The sequence below is a fragment of the Nanorana parkeri genome, unplaced genomic scaffold, assembly GCF_000935625.1.
Source record: "Nanorana parkeri isolate BGI_ZX_2015 unplaced genomic scaffold, ASM93562v1 scaffold1899, whole genome shotgun sequence".
NCBI lineage: Eukaryota > Metazoa > Chordata > Amphibia > Anura > Dicroglossidae > Nanorana > Nanorana parkeri.
The window spans coordinates 219,496-241,142 of NW_017308167.1; the positions used below are offsets into that span (position 1 = coordinate 219,496).

The 21,647-nt window shown below is 45.2% G+C and overlaps 1 protein-coding gene across 1 annotated transcript in view; it reads right to left on the reverse strand.

Moving 5' to 3' along the window:
• Positions 1-21,647, reverse strand: part of LOC108800068 (eukaryotic peptide chain release factor GTP-binding subunit ERF3A) — a 219,248-nt gene that overhangs the window by 190,973 nt on the left and 6,628 nt on the right. The window contains exons 3-5 of the mRNA XM_018572010.1: positions 16,594-16,686; positions 16,035-16,158; positions 15,067-15,105 (exon numbers count right to left, since the gene is read on the reverse strand). Coding sequence (XP_018427512.1) covers positions 15,067-15,105; positions 16,035-16,158; positions 16,594-16,686 — 256 coding nt within the window. The remainder of the gene's footprint in view (positions 1-15,066; positions 15,106-16,034; positions 16,159-16,593; positions 16,687-21,647) is intronic.

The window sequence follows — 21,647 nt, forward strand, 5'->3', positions numbered from 1 at the left end:
TGGACATGGACAATGAGTTTTCATGTGATTCTGAACAGCAGACCACATTCTTTGCTGCTAAAGAAGTCACTTTTCAGACCAGGAGAACAGTTTCAGCTGGATGTAGTTGAGCAGGATGATACCAGATCCTGGAGTTTGCCGAAGAATGAGATCGCCAAAGTGGCTGCAGTTGTGCCAATAGATCCTGTTTTGATTAACTTGGCAAACTGGGCCCAAAAGCAATCAGGACATTTGGGGCAGAAAGAAATATATGGATTTGAGAAGCGTAGAGGATTGCCATAACCATGGACATAATAAAGCCTGTGATAGGAAACTGTACAGTGTGAGGAGAAGTGCAACAATAGCTACTACAAAAGAATTCCACCAGGAGCACTGAAAGGGGCGAGAGGCCTGCAGAGATTAGGCAGATTGACTTCTTCGGTCCCATGCCCTGAGGAAACAATGGATTGAGATATTGTTGCACTACAGTTGACACCTATTCAGGACTTTTGATTGCCCCACCTTGTAAGCGAGCAGATCAAGCTGCAATCCTCCATTTGCTCCAGATTACCGTTGCCTATGGCTACCCAAAGGAAGTTCAAAGCTTGCACTCCACCAGATCTACAGAACAAGAGATGGCCAAAGATTCTGGGGAGTACTGGCTGTGCCACGTCCGATACCATCCACAGGCGGCTGGTTTAATTGAAAGATACAGCGGGCTATTGAAGGACCAGATACGCAAGCTTACACCCACACATACACTGAAGGGGAGGGATTGGGTGCTTATACAGGCAGTTCTGTTGTTAAAGTCTAGACCTATAGCCAAATGCAAATCATATGAGAGGATAGTGGGGGCTGGAGCATAGGTTCCACAGTTGAAGTGCAGAATACAATATTTACAGGAGGTTCCCAAAAGAACGGGTCCTAATGCTTACCAGATAACCGCTTCCCATGAAATTGAAACAATGTCTGATACGTCTGAAGCCGAGGCCTATCTAGGAATAAGAGGAGATCTGGCAGGAAGGTTTGAAGTTATATTTGCATTGGCAGATGAGCTTCAGGATGGTGATTGGGACTCTGACTGGTTAGTTGACACTTCTCAGTCAGAGTGGAAAGTGAGGCTCTTGCACCTCAAACCTTCCAAGATAAATTGTAATTTGACACTGGGAAATATGAGTATATTTCCTCTCCTCCCTATTGATGTTCTTTGGTAAGATCACAAATTGGTAACAAACAGGTGGCAAAGTATTAGTCAGAGAGAGGCAAGAAGCCAGTTAAAAGGAGAGATTGCATTGGAGAAGCCTGGAAAGTATCAATGCAGGAAACCAGACAGACTTTGAGTCTGCATGAGCTAGAGAGGTTACACGCAATTAAAAGTGGTACTTTGCCCGCATTTCGCAAAAAGTGGAAGTGGTGGCAACCCCAGAGATAATGTGATGTGAGCCCTCCTTGTACCACCCCATATTGGCTCTAAGGATGGTGTTATGGGGAAGCCTTGTGTAAACAGTCACACCTAGGTTGGTCAAGACTCAAAATCAAATACTGCTGATGGCAATTCTTGATGCTTTGCTGCCACCTAGAGGTGGGAAAGTAAAATGCATGGTAATTCACTTTTATAAAAGTTTTAAGGGGCAACACCCACAAGAGGGAGGCCATTTTCTCTCAATAAAAAAGCCAGTAGCCAAAGATTCAGAAGGACTTCACAGGAAGGGGACGAAAGGATTTAGAAGGGTTTACATCACTTTGACCAAGGGAGGATCGGACTCAAACAAAAGACTTAGCCACCAGAGACTGCAACAAGAAGCCATTTTCCCGCTAACGCCTAAGTGCCAGGAAGTCCTGTTCATTACGCAATTTACGGAACCTGCAGCTTGAGCGAAGTACTATTTTAGTGTTTCATCTCTTAGAAAGCATTACATGTACTAGAAGGATAGTGTAGTGGGTGCATGTGATTGTTTGTAGCAGCCTATGTATGTATGTATTTGTTTATGTTTGCTTTTCCTGTAACTAAGTTTGTATATGCAGCATTTTCGCCAAGTAAAGTACTTTTAAATGCTACCGTGGTCAGTTTCCTTGAGCTTTACTACAAGGACAGACAACAAAATAGAAATAAGCTTTACGTCTCTGGGGTTTGTAGTCCAGAGCATAACAGGTCATTTTATATGCAAGCTGACTGATGCTCAGAGCTCTGAATGCGGTCAATTTAATAACATATTACCCCCCAGAACACTTCTTAACCACTGTTATCCTCAACTGACAGGTTGCAAAAGAGTGCAACGTTAACCCTCAAAAATTATTTTAATATATTAATAGTAAAAAAAAAAAAAAACAATCAGGTCTGAGCATGTAGCCCGCTTACAAATTGACTCAGAGTTGGTAACTGGGGACAAAGGCAAATCAATTAAATACTTTCTACAGCTGTGTGTACACCAAGGAACAGGATATAACAAGTCCATAATGGGGATGGCAGTGCCATAATGAACCACAATGGCTGACACTTGATGTGGTCCAGAAAAAAGTTAAGACAAAATTAAGATGAACAAAGCACATGGACAGGATGGCTTACACCCACGTGTCCTCAAAGAATTGAGATGTATCATTTCAAAGCCATTGTACCAATTTTTTAGAGACTGTCGAATGACTGGCTTGGTATCGATGGATTGGCGCAAGGCCAATATTTAAAAAGGGATCAAATTCTTTACCAAGTAAGTACAAACCTGTAAGCTTGAAAGTTTAAATCAAGGATCACATGCACTTGTTTTTGCTTGAAAATATTGTAAGCAAAACTCAGCATGGATTCACAAAAGATAGAAGTTGTCAAACAAATCTTTTTTTACGAGGGAGTAATAAATTGGACAGAGGAATGGGCTCCATAGGTAGATCTAAAGTCACCTTGGCCAATATACAGGTGAAACTCGAATAATTATAATACAGTGCAAAAGTTCATTTATTTCACTAATGCAACTTAAAGGTGAAACTAATATATTAGATAGACTCATTACATGCAAAAAGCAAGATAATCACCACAATTATGACAAATCACGGCTTGAACTATGGCTTGACCTGAACCCCATAGAGAATCTATGGGGCATTGCCAAGAGAAACATGAGACCGAACAATGCAGAAGAGCTGAAGGCCGCTATTGAAGCATCCTGGGCTTCCATAACACCTCAGCAGTGCCACAGGCTTCCTCCAGAAGGAGGGACAGTGTCAGCACCTCTCCAAACTAAACGAATGTTTTCGTAATCAAAGTTGGCCAATTATTTTTTCGATTCATCCGATAAAAAAGGAAGGAACAAACCAAGGCAATAGACTAAAGCAAGGCAATACAGCTAGACCTCTGCAAGGCAATAGACTCAGGCCTCTTCAAGGCAATAGATTCAGGCATCCCTGGCATACAGGTGAAACTCAAATAATTAGAATATCGTGCAAAAGTAATTGCAGTAAGTGCTGCAAAAGGGGCCCAAACCAAGTACTGAGTACATATGCATGCTTATACTTTTCAGAGGTCCGATATTGTTCTATGTACAATCCTTGTTTTATTGATTGAAAGTAATATTCAAATTTTCTGAGATTGTAGATTTGGGGTTTTCATGAGCTGTAAGCCATAATCACAATTATGACAAATCACGGCTTGAACTATCTTGCTTTGCATGTAATGAGTCTCTCTCATATATTAGTTTCACCTTTTAAGTTGCATTAGTGAAATAAATGAACTTTTTCACAATATTCTCATTCGAGTTTCACCTGTATATTGCCATAACTACTGTATTACCGGGTTGATTTTCTAAACTCAGTCCTGACACACCTAGAAAAGTTTTCATAAGGGTTCTTAATCCTTGGAGGTGACTTCAATCTTGTCCTGGACCCAAAAATGGACTTACTTAGAGGTGCTGTGGGAACTAAAGACTACAAGTTTTACTACCATCCACATCAAAGTTACTCCCGCATTGACTACTTCCTCATTCGACATAGGGATCTGTCCTTTTTGGCTTCAGCGTCTATTGGAAATATAATTTTGGATAGACAACGCTCCGGATTCTATTTAAGTCTTTTTTGCTAAGGACCATGGCTCTAACCCATGGTGTTGGTGCCTTAATGAGTCTCTGCTGCAGGGTCAGTTAGTCACAGGAGATGTTGCGCGTGAACTTGATTTTTTTCTTTTCTTTTCTTCAAATGTTTCCCCGGGACCCTATGTTGGTATGGAGGTCCATAAACCTTATATAAGGAGATAACTAATTAAAGCATGGTTCCAGGCTAAAGAGGGGGAGATCTTTTCAGCTATCTCTCCTCCTGCACGAATTACATACCCTTGAGCACTGCCATAAGCCAGATGAAGGGGACGCTGCGCGGCCCCGAAAGCGCTTGACCCTACTTTGAATGACCTCTTAAAAAATAAAAATGGAGATTCACTAAAATTGACTAATTTGTCATTCTGGAGTGCTGGTGACATATCCCACTAAATTGCAGTTCCACTTCCTCTCCCCCATGAACATTTTAATGGCATTACAACGCCCCACACAGGAAAGACACAGGATTCCAGTGATCAAGCAATGAGCAGACCTCTATGTCCCCATTCACACCTAGGCATTAGCGTTTCTGGGCGTTTTCCATTAGCGCGTTTTTGCACGATTTCGTGCGTTTCCCACTAAATACAACTGTCCAAGGTGCTGTAGCACACCTTACCGGAAATTCCCATAGGTAAAAGTGGGTGCTCGAAATGACTGCAGATGGCGCCGCATTAAAGCAGAAATGGTTGTGAGGATATGTCACCAGCACTCCAGCATGACAAATGAGTCAATTTTAGTGAATCTCCATTTTTATTTTTTAGGTCACTCAAAAGTAGAGTCAAGCGCTTTCAGGGCCGTGCAGGGTCCCCTTCATCAGGCTTAAAGTTCACTAAATTAAAGTTCAACTAAATTTATTTTTCCGATGGATTCCTTGCCAATTCCTGCAAACTTTCTTCATTCTGTATCCTCTGCATTCACTAAATTATTTGGGCTCAAACGCCCTATGCGCAAACTGCTTTATCTCATGACCCCCACAATCTCATGGAGAACTGGCAGAACTGGCAAAATACAACGTAACCTGCCACTTAGATTAATCGATTGTCACAGACATTCGTCAAACAAGCTTTGGGTTCAAATGGAACAGCCCTACTCGCCCTTTCCTATAGGGGGACTCCCTTTTTGCTTGGACAGTACTTTACTACCGGCTTCCTTGAAACTTAATCCATTCAACCTTGTTGTTTGTAGACATACACTGCAGTCCTTTTCGCTAGCTCCAGCCCGTGTCCTGTTTTGGGTAGCCCCGATTTGTTGCCTGGTGCATCTGATAAGAGAAACTCCCTATCCCTCCTCATGTATCACTTCCCCCTCCCTTTTAGATTGTAAGCCCTCAGGCGCAGGGCCCTCCTTACCATCTTGTCTTGAATTGTATTGTGATTGAAAAGTCTGCCCTATATTTTAAAGCGCTGCGCAAACTGTTGGCGCTATATAAATCCTGTATTATAATAATAATAATAACACTTACTTCATGGTTCAAACTGGCCTTCATCTCTCGACAGATCCAGTGGGACCCTATCGACTGCAATTCTGGGATGCCTTACAATTAAGTCACTTTTTTAGGTACTCTTACGTGGCCCTGGGAATTTATCAGACCTTTTACTCCATTCGAAAGGCTCTGCTACAGGGACACTTGTCAATGCTCTCTCCCTTGGTTTAACGCCTATTAATTAGTACGGTTGACGATTTTTGCCTTTACTTCTTTCGGTAATCGGGAATCCGAGTTGGGCTGCTCCTTTACTCAGGAAGAAAGGTGGAAAATGTATCTTATCCCTCAAAACCTCGGTGTGTTCCACACTACAAGAACTCAATAAAATTCTTACACAATGGTATCTGACACCAGTTCAGGTTCATCGTTTTGATCCAACAACTTCTGACCGATGTTCGTGTTGCCAAGCACCTTGGTTCTCAACTGGTGGGTCGTGACCCCATGTTCAGTGGGTCACCGCATGCCTTCCACTTTTCTAGGTGAGAGGCTCCTCACCCTCCCCTTAGCGCAGCACTGTCAGTTCTCATGCCAAGCAGCCATTCAAAATATGCGGCTGAGCCTCAGCTTCAGGTGGGGTGGGATGGGGGTATGGACGCGAGGGAGCTCCATCCATGCATTGCTTAACCACTTCAAGACCAGGTGTTTAGACCCCCTTCCTGGCCAGGCCATTTTTCAGTGTTCAGCGCTGCAGTCCTTTGACTGACGAGGGTCTTTCTTACTTCGGTTGGATTAGGCGGTTGGATTAGGGGCAGCCCAACACAAAAAAAAAAATAACTGGACAACGCAGTGCGGCATAACATCCAGGACACTCATATCTCTGCACTGCAGTGTACTATTGCTAGGTTGCATTTTTTCTGTAAATATGCTTTTCTCTACACATTCATATATGTATATGCCATTTGCGCATTACAGCAACATACAAGTGTGCTCCAGTATATATTCATTGTCTAGTGAGTTACTGACTTGGAATAATTGGTATGAACTCCTACTCTACTTCCAATTGAGTCAATGACATGCAAAGTACTATACAGAACACCAGCAGCTAAAGAGGAACAACAAATCCCAGCAATACATTAAACAGCCTGTATAATGTATTATTGCTGGGATTTGTTATTCCTCTATAGCTGGTGGTATTCTGCGTTGCGCTGTGTAATGTACTATTGCAGGGATTTGTTGTATTAGTCTATAGCGGCTGGTATTCTGCATTGCGCCGTATCATTATGCAGTGCAGAATACCACCAGCTATAGAGGACTACAAATCCAAGCAATAATAAATTATACGGCGCAATAGGGAACACCAGCTATAGAGGAATACATCAGATCCCAGCAATAATACATTATATACAGCGCAATGCAGAACACCAGCTACAGAGGACTACAAATCACAGCAATAGTACATTATAGTATTATGTACTATTGCTGGGATTTGTTGTATTCCTCTATAGCTGCTGCTATTCTGCAATGCGCTGTGTAATGTACTACTGCTGGGATTTGTAGTATTCCTCTATAGCTGATGGTATTCTGCATTGCGCCGCTGTATAATGTTCTGCGTTCCTCACCACACTTTTTTTTTTACTTCAACAGCTCCAATCTTGCTCACGTGATGGACTACAATCTCAATACAAACTAGTAGTCCATCACTGGAGCTTTTTTTTTTTTTATCCGATTAACTTAATAAATCGGCTATAGGTAGTTATTTTCATACAAAGAGGTATGCAAAGGAGAAGTACCACATCCCGATAATTTATATCGTAGAAAAAGAGGGTTTGGACTTTTAAAAGGTGCTCCAAGGATCACACAAAAAACTTACTTAGTTTTTATATAAAGTATAACAATTTGTATTTATAAATATATTTAAAATAAATGGTTTTAAAAGAAAGACAACAAAACTGCCTACAAAAAGACGATCCTCCCACATTTTAATCTGTATTACAATATGTGTTGCAATTTGCTGGATATCAGCTTCCTAGTTTAATTTGTAGTCCCGTGGGAGGAAAACAGATGCTACCGCGTTTCACGGAGATCCGCTTCTTCAGGAAATAGGCTGTCTTTCTACAAAAAATCATGTTTTATTTACAAAGAGTTCATAGTTTACCTATGTAAATGCATTTGAATATTTAATACAATTTGTTTGGTTTAATAAACTTACAAAAGTCTGTAAAGATGGCTAGATCCACCACTGACCGTCGCTCAATCATGAGCGCTGATGGGGAGGGACCGATAGAGACGGGGTGAAGAGCAAGGCAACCCCCAAGTCAAAGCAGGAAACTACAGAGTGAGAGAGGTATTAGGAGGCCAGATTTTCTATTATGTGAGAACATCTCAGAAATTCTTATTATTGAAGACACCTATGAAAGGACAATGAACACTTTTTAAGAGACCAGACCTACACAGCCCGTTGACAAGTTCGAATTAATCAAAGATATTAATTTATTTGCACGGAAGCTAACCTTTAAATGCCTATTTAATAAAAATCATGATAATCTTAATGATCAGCAAATAAAGGATAACTCGAACTGTGCAGATTTGAAAGATAAACTCTAGAGGTCCTCACTAAGCTATTAGAAGAAAACAATCCCACACCCTACAACATAAGAGAAATTGAGGAGGAAATTAGTCAGATTAATGAAGATATCTGTGAGAGGTATGTACAGACGGCTCCTTTCGACCTTCCCCAAAAAGCTACCCAGTTTAAATGTAAATGCAAAAAATTCCCTCTGTTGCAAACAAACACAAACATTTGGGCATTTGTTACTCAGACTACAAAAGAAATTGAACAATTAACCCTCCATGGACAAACATTTGGAAATTTCACCCAAGAACAGCAAAGGCTAATGGAAATTAGAGACAATCAATTCGTTAACAGTCAAACCTTCTGATAAAGGAGGAAATATCGTTAATGAGTAATGAATATTCAACTATGTGTAAAATCCCATTGATGAACAAACAATGGTATAGACATATCAAAAAATATAGCTGATGATTTTCAAGATAAATTTAATTCGCTGTTGCAGGGAGCATTCTCTGAGGGCTTGATTGACAAAGAATTGTTTGATTTCTTATGGGTGAAGTTTCCAAAAACAGCAACTTTTTATGCGTTACCTAAATTACACAAAAATGTTGAAACCACCAGAGAGGCCTATTGTATCTGGAATAGGGTCCCTAACAGAGCCAGCTAGTCAATATGTTGATAGTTTTTTACAGCCCCATAAAACATACCTTCTTTTGTAAAGGATACAGGGGACCCGATAAAGAGCTATAGAAGACATTGTGGTGCCAACTGGAACAATCCTGGTGGCGATTGATGTGGAAGCACTCTATTCGAGAATTCCCCATGATAAAAAGGAATACAAAGTGTACAAGGGTTCCTACAAGAAAGAGGTCAGGAACAATGGGGGCTGAATAAACTTCGTTGTTCAATTGCTTCATTATATTCTGACACAATGTCCTGGGGGGGGTGGGAAAGAATGATCTTTTCAAGTGAGTTGTACTTACTGTACCTCCGCCATGTTCTGTTGTTGCGGAGGTACATTGATGATATCCTCGTTATATGGACTGGCATTCAACGAGAATTAACTAGATTTGTCGATACCCTCCAGAACAATGAATACAATCTAAAATTTACAATGACATCCAATACCAATAGACTGCCGTTTTTGGATACTGAGATATATATTTGTGAAGACGGACGTGTGGCTACGACTTTATATCGTAAACCAACTGCCGGAAACACTATATTACATGCTAACAGCTCCCATCCTAGAGCTTTATTTAAAAGCATTCCATATAGCCAGTATGTTCGGATAAAAAGAAATTGCACTGATGATCAGGAGTTTTAAAAAAGACTCTTAGAAAGAGGATACAGTCATAGACTACTTAAGAAGGCCTATCAGAGAGTGCAACAACTACCTAGGACAACTAATTTATGGATCATCAAGGAAGAATGAAAAGCAAACAGTCAAACTAATAACTAAATATTGCGCACAACATCAACAAATACGAAGCATATTAGAAAAATACTGGCCTTTGCTTATTACTGATACCACCATACTAAAACATGTAAGATCTATACCTGAGATAGTATAGAGGCGCTCCAGATCCATTAGGGATAATGTAACCTGCAGTCATTACATGGGACAAAAACGGGGGGACCCCCTGTAAGGGAGAGATGACCGGCACGTACAAATGTGGTGAATGTGCCTATTGTCCATGGATACAGGAAGGAAGTACGTTTACTTAACCTAATGAAAGGAAATGTATTGCCAAACATTTTGCAAACTACCTCTACCACATCTGATTTATATCTTATGACTTGTAGCTGTGGTTCCTTCTATGTAGGAAAAACGAAACGACAATTACGACGTAGAATATATGATCATGTATACCTAATATCAAAAGAGATAACATCCACTTCAATTAGCCGCCATGTAGGTTTGGTACACAATTTTGATTCCAAGTGTTGGAAAGAGTACACAAAAATAATAGGGGAGGGGAGGGGATATTGACGCAGAGGTACTCAGGAGGGAAACTAGATGCATACATACACTGCGGGCAACTAAGTCTACAGGCCTAAATGAGGTTATAAGTTACAAACCATTCCTATGCCAAAAGTAAAATGTTTGATTTTTTGTAACAATCACAGATTACTGCTATATAATATACTATTTGTTCATAATATAGAAGAATGATTTGTTAATGAAATATGGAGTATTTATATATTTATTTATTTTTAAAGTATGCTCAATATGTTTCTTGAAGCAATGCTAATAGCGGTGCCCACTGTACTGCTGTTTGATCGTGGGCACGGACATTAAAGAATAGGTTGGATACCTTAGATCATTTATATAATTGGTGGCCTTGCCCCTTTCAAAACTGACCAAGCTTGAATAAACTTTGGAATGTACATTCATAGCTGAAGGCTGGAAAAGGGTTAATCCTTTCGTTTTTGGATGTTCAATTGGGACTTCCTGACAGGAAGTGACATTTTTTGCAAATTGATGGTTTTTGAGGTTTTTTTCCCCTATGCGCATGCGCTTCAAGCCTCTTTTTGCGCAAATGTGCGTAAACGGCGCCTACGCAGGACGTGATTTCATAATTGGCCTTTTTGCGTCCGGCGAGGAGGATATAAGAGGGGATGAGGGTTTTGACACTCAGGTGGTTGTAGCTCAGGAGAAGGTTTAAGGTGCCCATACACTGCTCCATTCTCGTACGATAATCGGGCTAAATCCCGCGATCGTACGAGAATCGAGCAGTGTGAACAAAGACGTGCGACCGTTTCTACTGTACGGTCGCACGTCTTTTGTCGAACCAACATGCTCGAAAACCCGCCGAGAATCGTACGATTGTCGGCGGGTTTCTAGCCTGCTCGTCCGATAGCTGCGGAACGGGCCGGTGTGCGCACGCGCACACTGCCCGTTCTGCATTGCGGTCATCGGAAGCCCGCCCCTCAGCGGGGCGGGCTTTTTCGATGATCGCAAGTACGATCTGCCCGTCCAAGGTGGGTCGATCGTACGAGCTTTCAATAAGCATACAACCATCACAAGACAAAAGTCTTGCGATGGTCGTAAAGGTGTATGGGCACCTAAAGAAAAGAGAACTGGCTACATTTACGGTAAGAGACAAACTTATGGAGACTTTTGTTTGTTTGCTTTGATTAGATGCACTTTGGTGAAAAGGCCCTAGAGGCCTGTGTACCTGTCCTTTTAAAGATTTGTCATTATCTCAGAATGTAATATTGACATACCTCATTGGTCTTACTTAGAGGCTGTGTTCTGAGCCCAAGTTGTTGGCTATAGAAGGTACACCGGTGATGGAAATGGATAATGCCAGGTAACACGATAAACTATATTCGTTTTTCCCCATTTGGGCAGATCCCTTTATGGTCTTTTAAAGAGTGTTCATTGTCCTTTCATAGGTGTGATCTATTCAATAAGAAGAATTTGAGATGTTGTCACTTAATAGAAAATCTGGCCTCTTCTGAAACTTCTCTCACTCTGTCGTTTCCTGCTTTGACTCGGGGGCTGCCTTGCTCTTCACCCAGTCTCTATCGGTCCCTCCCCGTCCGCGCCCATGATTGAGTGACGGTCAGTGTTAGATCTAGCCATCTTTACAGACTAGTGTAAGTTTATTAAACCAAACAAATTGTATTAAATATTCAAATGCATTTATTTACATAGGTAAACTATGAACTCTTTGTAAATAAAACATGATTTTTTGTAGAAAGACAGCAGCCTATTTCCCAAAGAAGCGGATCTCCGTGAAACGTGTTGAAATCTGTTTTCCTCCCACGGGACTACAAATTAAACTAGGAAGCTGATATTCAGCAAATTGCAACAAGTATTGTAATATAGATTAAAATGTGGGAGGATGTGGTTACATTCTATGGTCTTGTTGTCTTTCTTCTAAAACCGTGCATTTTAAATAGATTTATAAAAAAAAAAAATGGGTATACTTTATATAAAAACTAAATAAGTTTTGTGTGATCCTTGAAGTACCTTAAAAGTCCAAACCCTCTTTTTCTTCATTAGTAATCAGCTAACTAATCGATTTTGAACATAATCATTAGCTGCAGCCCTAGTGTGTTCAGTGTCTCCTTTGAGGATTTTCATAAAGAATTTGGAAAAAAGTGATAGGGATTAAAAGTGCCATTTCTGTGTTTGCAGATGATACCAAGTTATGTAGTGGAATACAGTCCTTACAGGATATCTCCAACTTACAAGCAGATCTGAATGCACTGTATGATTTGGCATCTAATGAGGTTTAATGCTGATAAATGTAAAGTTATGCACTTGGGGACTAAAACCATGCATGCTTCATACACTCTAAGGGGGAGTACGTTTGGGGGAATCAATGATGGAAAAAAATCTGGGTGTACTGGTAGACCATAGACTCAATAATAGAATGCAATGTCAAGCCGCAGTTTCTAAAGCAAGCAAAATACTTTCTTATATTAGAGCATAGACTCCAGAGAGACATAACCCTGCCCCAGTACAAAGCATTAGTAAAGCCTCATCTGGAATATGAAGTTCAGTTTTGGGCACCAGTTCCCAAAAAGGATGTTGTGGATAAAGTGCAGAAAAGGGCAACTAAACTAAGAGGCATGTGGAAACTCTGCTATGAGGAAAGATTAGCTGCACTGAATTTGCGCTCTCCAAGGAAGAGGCGATTAAGGAAGGAAGAGGCATGATCACCATGTATAATTACATAAATGGTCCGTAGTGAGCTTGGTGCCAAATTATTCCCTTTAAGGACACTGCAAAGGACAAGGGTGCACTCTTTGCACCTGGAGGAAAAGAGGTTTAAGCTTTGCATACAGAAAGCATTCTTCAGTTAGAGCTGTGAACATGTGGAATAGACTCCTCCAGTTAAAGGAGAACTATGAGATGAGTGATTTCCACTCAATTCCCGTTTTCGTCCTTTATTGGGCCTATCTGCTTTTTTTAAAAACCATTAAAGGAGAACTATGGGGTCAGTGTTTTTCCCCATAGTTCTCCTTAGGGTAACGGGAGGACGCTAGTTTGTGTCCTCCCGTTACCCTAAGGAGAACTATGGGGAAAAACACTGACCCCATAGTTCTCGTTTAAAGGTTTTTAAAAAAAGCAGATCGGCCCAATAAAGGACGAAAACGGGAAGTTAGTCACAAATGACAAGGAACAAAGGGATACAAAGGGCGCAAAGACAATAGACCACTAGCTTACTTGACAGACCGTGGTAAAAAAATAAATGTATAAGCACTTACATGTAGATCATGGGACCAGAGTATGGACGGCCAGTGTGGAGGATCGGGAAACCCGTGATGTGTGCCCGAATCTGGTGTGCCCGAATCTGGCTGATCGTTCTGAGCTTGAAAAAGAGGGTACACCTCGAAACACGTTGCTCTCCACCCTCCTTTCGCGTTACAACCGTCATCCCATCACAGATCTGACTGACTGCCGACATTTCCAGATACCGGCTCCCGCACACTGCCCCAGTCTGCACTGACAGAGACCGAGCACCAGTATCTATAGCCACGGCCACAGCTGTTCAGCCTGCATCTGACACCGCCGATTCTCCCTCACACCGCTCAGCTCCCGGACTCACACAGCGGTGCCACGGACTGAGCTCCCATTCCCCCCTCCTCGCTCACAGCCTTCTCTCCCCTTGTGGATGCACGTCCCCAGGCAGTACACCAGCCAGATTCGGGCACACATCACGGGTGTCCCGATCCTCCACACTGGCCATCCACCCTCTGGTCCCGTGATCTACATGTAAGTGCTTATACATTTATTTTTCTACCACGGTCTGTCAAGTTAGCTAGTGGTCTATTGTCTTTGCGCCCTTTGTATCCCTTTGTTGCTTTACATTCACAGGTTATCCTCCTGTTCCCCAGGGCTGCATGCTTTTCAGTTAGCTTCCCATTCTTAGGACCCCCATCCGAGAGCGCTGTTTATGTCATTTTGTTTTTTACAAATGACAAGGAGAAGGCCGAGGCGCTGAACACTTTTCTCTTCAGTATACACTCAGGAGGGAAACGGGTTTGACGTACATGATAAAACACATAGTTCAATACAAAATATACCTCAGTGGTTGACAGAAACCGGGATACAACAAAGACTAAAACTACTTAATGCAAATAAAGCAGTGGGACCAGATAACCAGCACCCCAAGGCTGCTATAAACAAAGCAAGTAGGGTCTTGTCCTGTATTAAGAAGGGGATGTATTGCAGACACAAGTCTATAATTGTGCCACTTTATAGAACGCTGGTTCAGCCTCATTTGGAGTACGCAGTCCAGTTTTGGTCACCAGTACTAAGAAAAGATGTCCTTGAGCTGGAGAGAGTCCAGCGGAGGGCAACCAAACTAATTAAGGGAATGGAGGACCAGAGCTATGAGACAAGGCTACTAAATTTAAAAATGTTCAACGGCCGGGAATCTGCTCGTCGGGCTCCACTGTCTGCTCGTCACAGACGAGTGGACGAGTGGATTTTTCGAGCCCTGTCTATAGGTATATTAAGCAACAGAGATTGTTGATTCAGGGAATATCCAATTGCCTTATGGGATCAGGAAGGAATGTTTTTCCCCTGCTGGAGCAAATTGAACTATGCTTAAAGGGTTTCTAAACCCTCAGCTTTTTTTGCATATATCTACTGCTAGCAAGCAAGCCCAGGGGAGTGAGCTCTGGATCGGACACCCGCCACAGCGCTGGAGAGAAGACATCAGGAAAGATCGGATTAAGAGACAATTTAACGTAAGTGCTTTAGTTAACGTTGGGGTGAGGGGTTTAATGTCACTTTAATAGGGTTTTGTTTTTTGTTGGTTTTTTTTTTTTTAACTTCCTCTGGATCAACAGTGGGTAACTGTGGGCATAGAGTTCTGTTTAAGGGTTTTTGTTTCTTCTCTTATCTCTATAGGTTGAACGTAATGGATTTGTGTCTTTTTCAACCTATGTAACCTTTCCTCTTCTGGAACACGCCACTTTTCCTAATATAAAATTCTGCACAACCTAGTCCTAGACTACACACAACTGCTTGGCTTCCATGTCATGTGTTTACTTACCAACAGGTTCAGGAATCTCCATGCCTAGAACATTGGAACCTAAAAGAAATCGAAATCATTAAGAAATGCCTTGATATCATTGTTAAATACATTTACAAACAATTTCTTATTGTTTCTAGTTTGTCCCACATTATTATTATACAGGATTTATATAGCGCCAACAGTTTGTGCAGCGCTTTACAATATAAAGATATTACAATAACAATTCAAGACAAGATGGTAAGGGGGGCCCTGCCCGTGAGGGCTCACAATCTAAAAGATAGGTGTTAAATAGTCCAACACACACAGCAAAGGGCATTCAGGGCAATGTAACAAGTTCTCCTAATAAGAAACATCCTCTTGGGGGCACATGCGCGCGGCTGCCGATGACGGGTGCTAAGTGAGACAGCTCCGTGACTCCTCCGGACAAATACCCCATTAGCACGGAGCAGACTCCTAATCAGCCAAAACTCACCTCACCCCAACCTCGGACCGACACCCGGTGCCAGCCACGTCGCAATCCCGATCCAGGAATGGCCAAAAAAACAAGAATACGGGAAAACGCATAGCAAAGGCTTTACCTGGCGCCTCAGCCAAGATGGCGGCGTCTCCAGCCACATGCACAGCCCCCTCACAGACTGCCTCAGCCTCGAGCAGTGACATGGAGGACGGTGAACAGACAAACACTCGCCAACAGAAGGGCTCCCATTCCGCCCTGCTACATCGATGCCATGCTGCAGAAAGCTCTGCATGTAACATCCAAACAGATCACGGACTGCCTCTTGAAAGAGATCCGTGAAATAGGCCATTGCACGGCGGCTCTTAAAGACAGATGCGATGATTTCACAAGTGATCTGGCAGACCAAGCAAAGGAACTAAAGGCACTCCGAGATGACAATAAAACACTTCTGTCCAAATTAGAGGATATGGAAAATAGGTCCCGCAGCTTGAACCTGCGTATTCGTAGCCTACCAGAACATATCACAGACCTGTGTCCCACTGCTCTATCACTTTTTCCCAAGAACTGGCGTCGAACTCCCGTTTGAAAGCTTGGAAATGGATCGAGTCCACCGTACACTGACTCGAAAGAAGCCAGACGGGAGGGGGCGTGTCCTGCACATGGCGGAATAGGCTGCATAGCGTGAGACCTAACACAACTTCAACCACTCTTTTTCGACCCACCTGACCATGTCGAAGCGCAGGAAAGAGGAGGGACCCCCTTCGCAGAGGGGAACCCCGTCCCTGCAGCGTTATTTCTCCTCCACGAGGACCGGGACCCGCGACCAATCCAATATGGCAGCGGAGGGCGAACCACCATCCTCGCCTCGAGGCTCCACACGATCCCTCTCCCTGGCCCGGAATGGGATGACATCGGGCATGCGGTCGCCCCGGCTATACGACTCCGATTCCACGGATGTGGATCAATACCCGCCCCGTGACCCTCCGACGGATGTCCCGCGGGAATTCCGGCCGCTCCTGCGCTATCTACCCACGAAAGAGGACTTTGCGGCCCTGGTCACGAGGGTGGAGGCCGCACTACAACGGGACCTGCATAAAGTCCGCCAGGAGGTTCAGGCGGTGTCCGCGGAGGTCTCCACGGTTACGGAGTCCTTTGCGGCGATCGAGGCACGTGTCCAACGCCTAGAACAGACCAAGCCGGACCCGTCACCTCACCTCGCATCCCTGCAGTTACAGATGGAAGACCTGGAGGACCGCAACCGCCGCCAAAACATCCGGATCCGGGGGCTCCCGGAGGCGACCTTGCCGGCGGATCTTCGGTCCACCGTACAGGCCATTTTTGGCTCACTTTTACCTGCGGCCACCCCGGACTCCATCCTAATGGACAGGGTCCACCACACCATTGGCCCTGTACCTGCAGATCCTTCCCGCCCGCGTGATATCCTGTGCCGCCTGCACTATTTCACAATGAAAGAGGACATCCTGTGGCAGGACTGGTTGAAAAGACCCGTGGAGTTTGATGGGGCCCAGCTCCAGATCAACCCTCCGACGTCGGGCCCTTCAGCGCCCCCCCACTAGATGCGATCCGTCAGTCTGGGGCCATCTACCGCTGGGGTTACCCCATACGTCTCCACGTCCGCAAAGATGGATCCACATTCCAGGTTCGCACGAAGGAGGATGTATCAGCCCTGTGTGAGTTCCTGGACATACCGACCCTACACCTCCCCGACTGGCTGGCCTACTTCCCGGATGACCAGGCCGCAACACCAAAGCACCGCAGGGCCCGACGTTCCCCCTCTCGGGACCGACCCGTGCTCACACCCGATGCGGTCATGGAGGCTGCGGAACCGTAGGCATGGCGAGACTTTACCCCTCTTTCCCTCCCATCTTCTACGCTCCCCTGCCCATGCCTGAGATTACCGAACCTGCCCAGCTTATAGACTGGTCTCTGGCCTGTTACAGCCATTGCCATAACGGCCCCCGGAGCATCTCCCCAGGCCTACCACCACTACTGACTCGTGGAGTCCCATCCCTGGGGGTTGTCGGCGTACTGCTGAACTGTGTTCCCTTAAAGTCACCCCCAGGCCGCAGCGCACTCCCCCAGGCCCATAAGGCCTACATTAGGGGGACCCTCATAAAGCTCGGGTCCAGGCGTAAGAAACAGAGACTGGAGCAACAGACTGCACTTTAAACACAAATACATTCCCTGGAAATCCTCCATAAAAGACGTCGAGACCCGGCTGTCCTAGCTCAGCTGCTGGTAGCCCGAGACGCCCTCCGCTCACTGGGCATGGACAGGGCCAAAGCCACCCTCACCAAGTGCCGCAGGCACTTCTACGAGTACGGTAATCAACGTAGCGGCTCCCTCGCCCAAGCGTTACGCCAGCAGCGCACGCGGACCTTTATCACAGTGATTAAACACCCAGAGGGCCACCCTTGTCACCTGTCAGAAGACATAGCCGCAGCGTTCCGCGACTATTATGCTACCCTCTATAACATCCCGGGCCTGCAATCTGCTGCGGCCCTGACCTCACGCCAACGACGCATTCGGTCCTATCTGACGGAATCCACCATGCCCTACCTACACCCCGAGGCCCTTTTATCCCTGGAAGATCCAATTTCCATGGAGGAGTTAGAGGTGGCACTCAACAAACCAAGACGGGCAAACCCAAGGTCCTGATGGGTTCACTCTCGCATACTACAAGAAGTTTCCCACCTTACTCCACAGCCGTATGCTTGCGGCCTGGAATGCGATCCGGGAGATGCACGACCTTCCCAGTGATGCTCTCGCGGCTCACACACGGTGATCCCTAAACCGGATAAGGATCCCACGACCTGTCCCAGCTATCGCCCCATCTCCCTCCTTAACGTGGACATCAAGCTCTTTGCGAAAGTTCTAGCCACGCGACTTCTCCCGTTTCTCCACCCCCTGATCCACCCGGACCAGGCTGGCTTTGTCCCAGCCAGGTAAGCTAGGGACAATACTATTCAGGCTCTTAACATCATCCACTCGGTTCGGTCGAAGACCTCCCCGTACCTACTGTTGTCGACTGATGCAGAGAAGGCCTTCGACAGGGTCGACTGGTCCTTTCTCCACCTCACCCTGGAGCACATCGGGCTGGGCAAGGGCATGCTAGCATGGATCCTAGCTCTTTACTCGAATCCCACGGCCTGCGTAAGCTTTAACGGTACCCTATCTGCACCCCTCACCATAGGCAACGGTACCAGACAGGGATGCCCGCTCTCCCCCCTCATTTTCACATGGACGCTTGAACCGCTGCTGCGGACCATCCGGGCCCACCCGGATATCAAGGGCATCACAGTAGGACCCCTCCAACATAAGATAGCTGCCTACGCAGATGACCTACTGTTTGTCTCCTCTCCAGATACCACGCTACCCAATTTGACATGTGCCCTACGCCAATATGGCGATCTTGCTAACTTCCATATCAACACCCAAAAATCGGAAGCCCTCAATCTGACAGTACCTGCACGGATGCTCTCCCGTATTCAGCAGAACTTCCCGTACCACTGGGCCCCTACCGCCATCAAATACTTGGGTGTAAAACTTGGGGTCCCAACTGTACAGTCTAAACTTTCCACCCCTGCTACTGAAGGTTAAATCAGATCTAGAGGGATGGGCCAGAAACACGTTTTCCTGGACTGGTCGATGTAATGTTGTAAAACAGAACATCCTTCCACGCTTCATTTATCCCTTAAAGGCCCTCCCGATACGAATCCCTCGGGCTTATTTCCGCTCCTTTCAAGCAGCGATATCCTCCTTCGTTTGGGCAGGCAAGACCCCCAGACTACGCCCGTCGGTCCTTCGATGGCCAAAACTGGCGGGTGGCCTGGGCCTTCCAGACCTCTACCTGTATTACATGGCTTCCCACCTGACACGAATCGTGGACTGGTGCAGACACGGGGAGACTAAACCTTGGGTGTCATTGGAGCAGTCCATAACATCGATTCCCCTTCAGGCCCTCCCCTGGTGCGGGACGGCACTACCCAAACAACTAAACATCCACCCAACGGTGGGCCCCACATGGCAGGTGGCCCAGGCGGCGTTCAGGGTTAAACATCTGTCCCCATCTCCATCTCCCATGTATCCGATCCTTGCCAACCCAGAGTTCCCTCCCGGTTTGGAAGACAGTTTACTGCGCCGTCTTGTAGGCCTGGGACGGTTTCGGGCGATGCACCTTATCCAGGACTCACAATAAAACTGTTCAATAAAGAATTTATAAAAAAAAGAAGCCGGACGGTCCACCCCGTGATGTGCTGGTTAAGCTGCATTATTATCGTACCAAAGAGTCACTCCTCATGGCGGCCAGAAAAGGCCTCCCAAGCTACGCTGTCCTTCCAAGGCCATGACTATCAGCTCTTTAGCGATCTGGCCCCGTCCACCATCTCCAAACGAAAGGAGTTGAAACCCTGCCTAGAAGTGCTGACCAAACACCATATTCCCTTACAAATGGGGCTACACTTTTCGCCTTCTCTTTGCACACGACGGAAGACATCACTCCTGCACCACCTTGGAAGAGACCCGGGCCAAACTATCCACCCTTGGCTTGCAGGATCCTCACTCAACACAGGGCGCATCCAAAATTACGGCCGCCTCATCTAAGCGTACTCGCTGTGATTCTGACCACAACCACTCAGGAGAATCCCACGGGCCAGCCACTAAGATGACACCCAGGCAAGGCACGTCAGATTGATTGACTCTGGTGCCTCATCAAACGGATGCCACCGCTTTTTCAGCGACCCCCTGGGAGACCCACAGCGTCATTTAATTGATCCCCCTAACCACTAATCTCTGGGACAGAAGTGACCGACCTCATGCTATTCCTACCTCCGACTGGGGTTGAGATTTGTTCTCATTGCACACCATACGCATACCCCCCTACTTTGCCCCGGCTGCAAGGCCTGTTGAAATACCCCCTTCCCCGTTGGATTGTTGAATGGAGGCACCCAACTGTGTTATCCACATGGCTGCCAAGTTCAGAGGCTGCAGCATGCGAAGTCCTGTGTGGCAGCTGCCCGCAGAACACTTCCCACACCAATGGTGAGGTTGTCTTGTTCTATCAGACATAGAGATCTTAGTAAACTAGTTGAAATTAATAGCCATACGGGAGGGTCTCCAACCCAGCTCGTCAGGGCCCAGCCAGAAGGATGTCAGTATCATATGACCCAGATACCTAGTTACTACTCCACTAGCCTCAAAAGGCCCTCTCAGACCGTGTCCGTGAAGGTAAAACCCTGAACTATTACTACAATACTCTGATCCTCGAGACTGAGCAACCACTATTTATCCTCACACCTCTAGTTAAGCAATGTATTGACTACTGTTTCTCTGTTTTGTCTTAACCTACTAAGCTCATGTTATGTTTCCCTGTTTGGAACGGTTACCATTTGAGTTCCTGGATCCTTCCTATAGTGAAGATTTTGGTATACTACTGTATACGATTGTCCGGGGGAGTTAGTCAATGTGCTCCCTCGACCTTGGGTGGCTAGGGATCACATGGATCCCCCTACCCAACATTACAACATTGATGCGGATATTCTTCGCCTGCAGCACTTGGTGCAAACTGTGCTTTTTGTTTTGCATTTATTGTCATGCTATATCTATTGCATCCCTATACCTCCTGTCCCTCTCTCCCTACGTGGCGGGACCTGGTCATGACCTGTATAATGGCCCGTCCCCATTCCTCATTGGATCTTTAAAAGGCAGCTCCTCACAACACCAGTGCCATGACCCTCAAAATTTTAAGCCTTCATGTCCAGGGCCTTAACTCTAATAAACTAACACGGGCCTTCCGTTTTTTCCGCTCCTCTCATACAGACATTGTCTGCCTGCAGGAGACTCATTTCTCTAGGACATAATGCCCCAAATACTTTCATGCCCGGTACCCTACCATATACATTGCCAATGACAACTGTAAGAGAAAAAGGAGTTTTAATTGGCTTCTGCCACTTCGATAACTTTATATGCCACGCCACAGTTCGGGACCCTCTCGGCAGATACTTAATCTTTACAGAGCTCTTACAAAACGCTGAAGTCACACGGGTCTCTTACTACGCTCCCAATACCGATCAGCTTCCTTTTTTTTTACAGACCTATTAAAAAAAATACAAGCTAGCAGCAT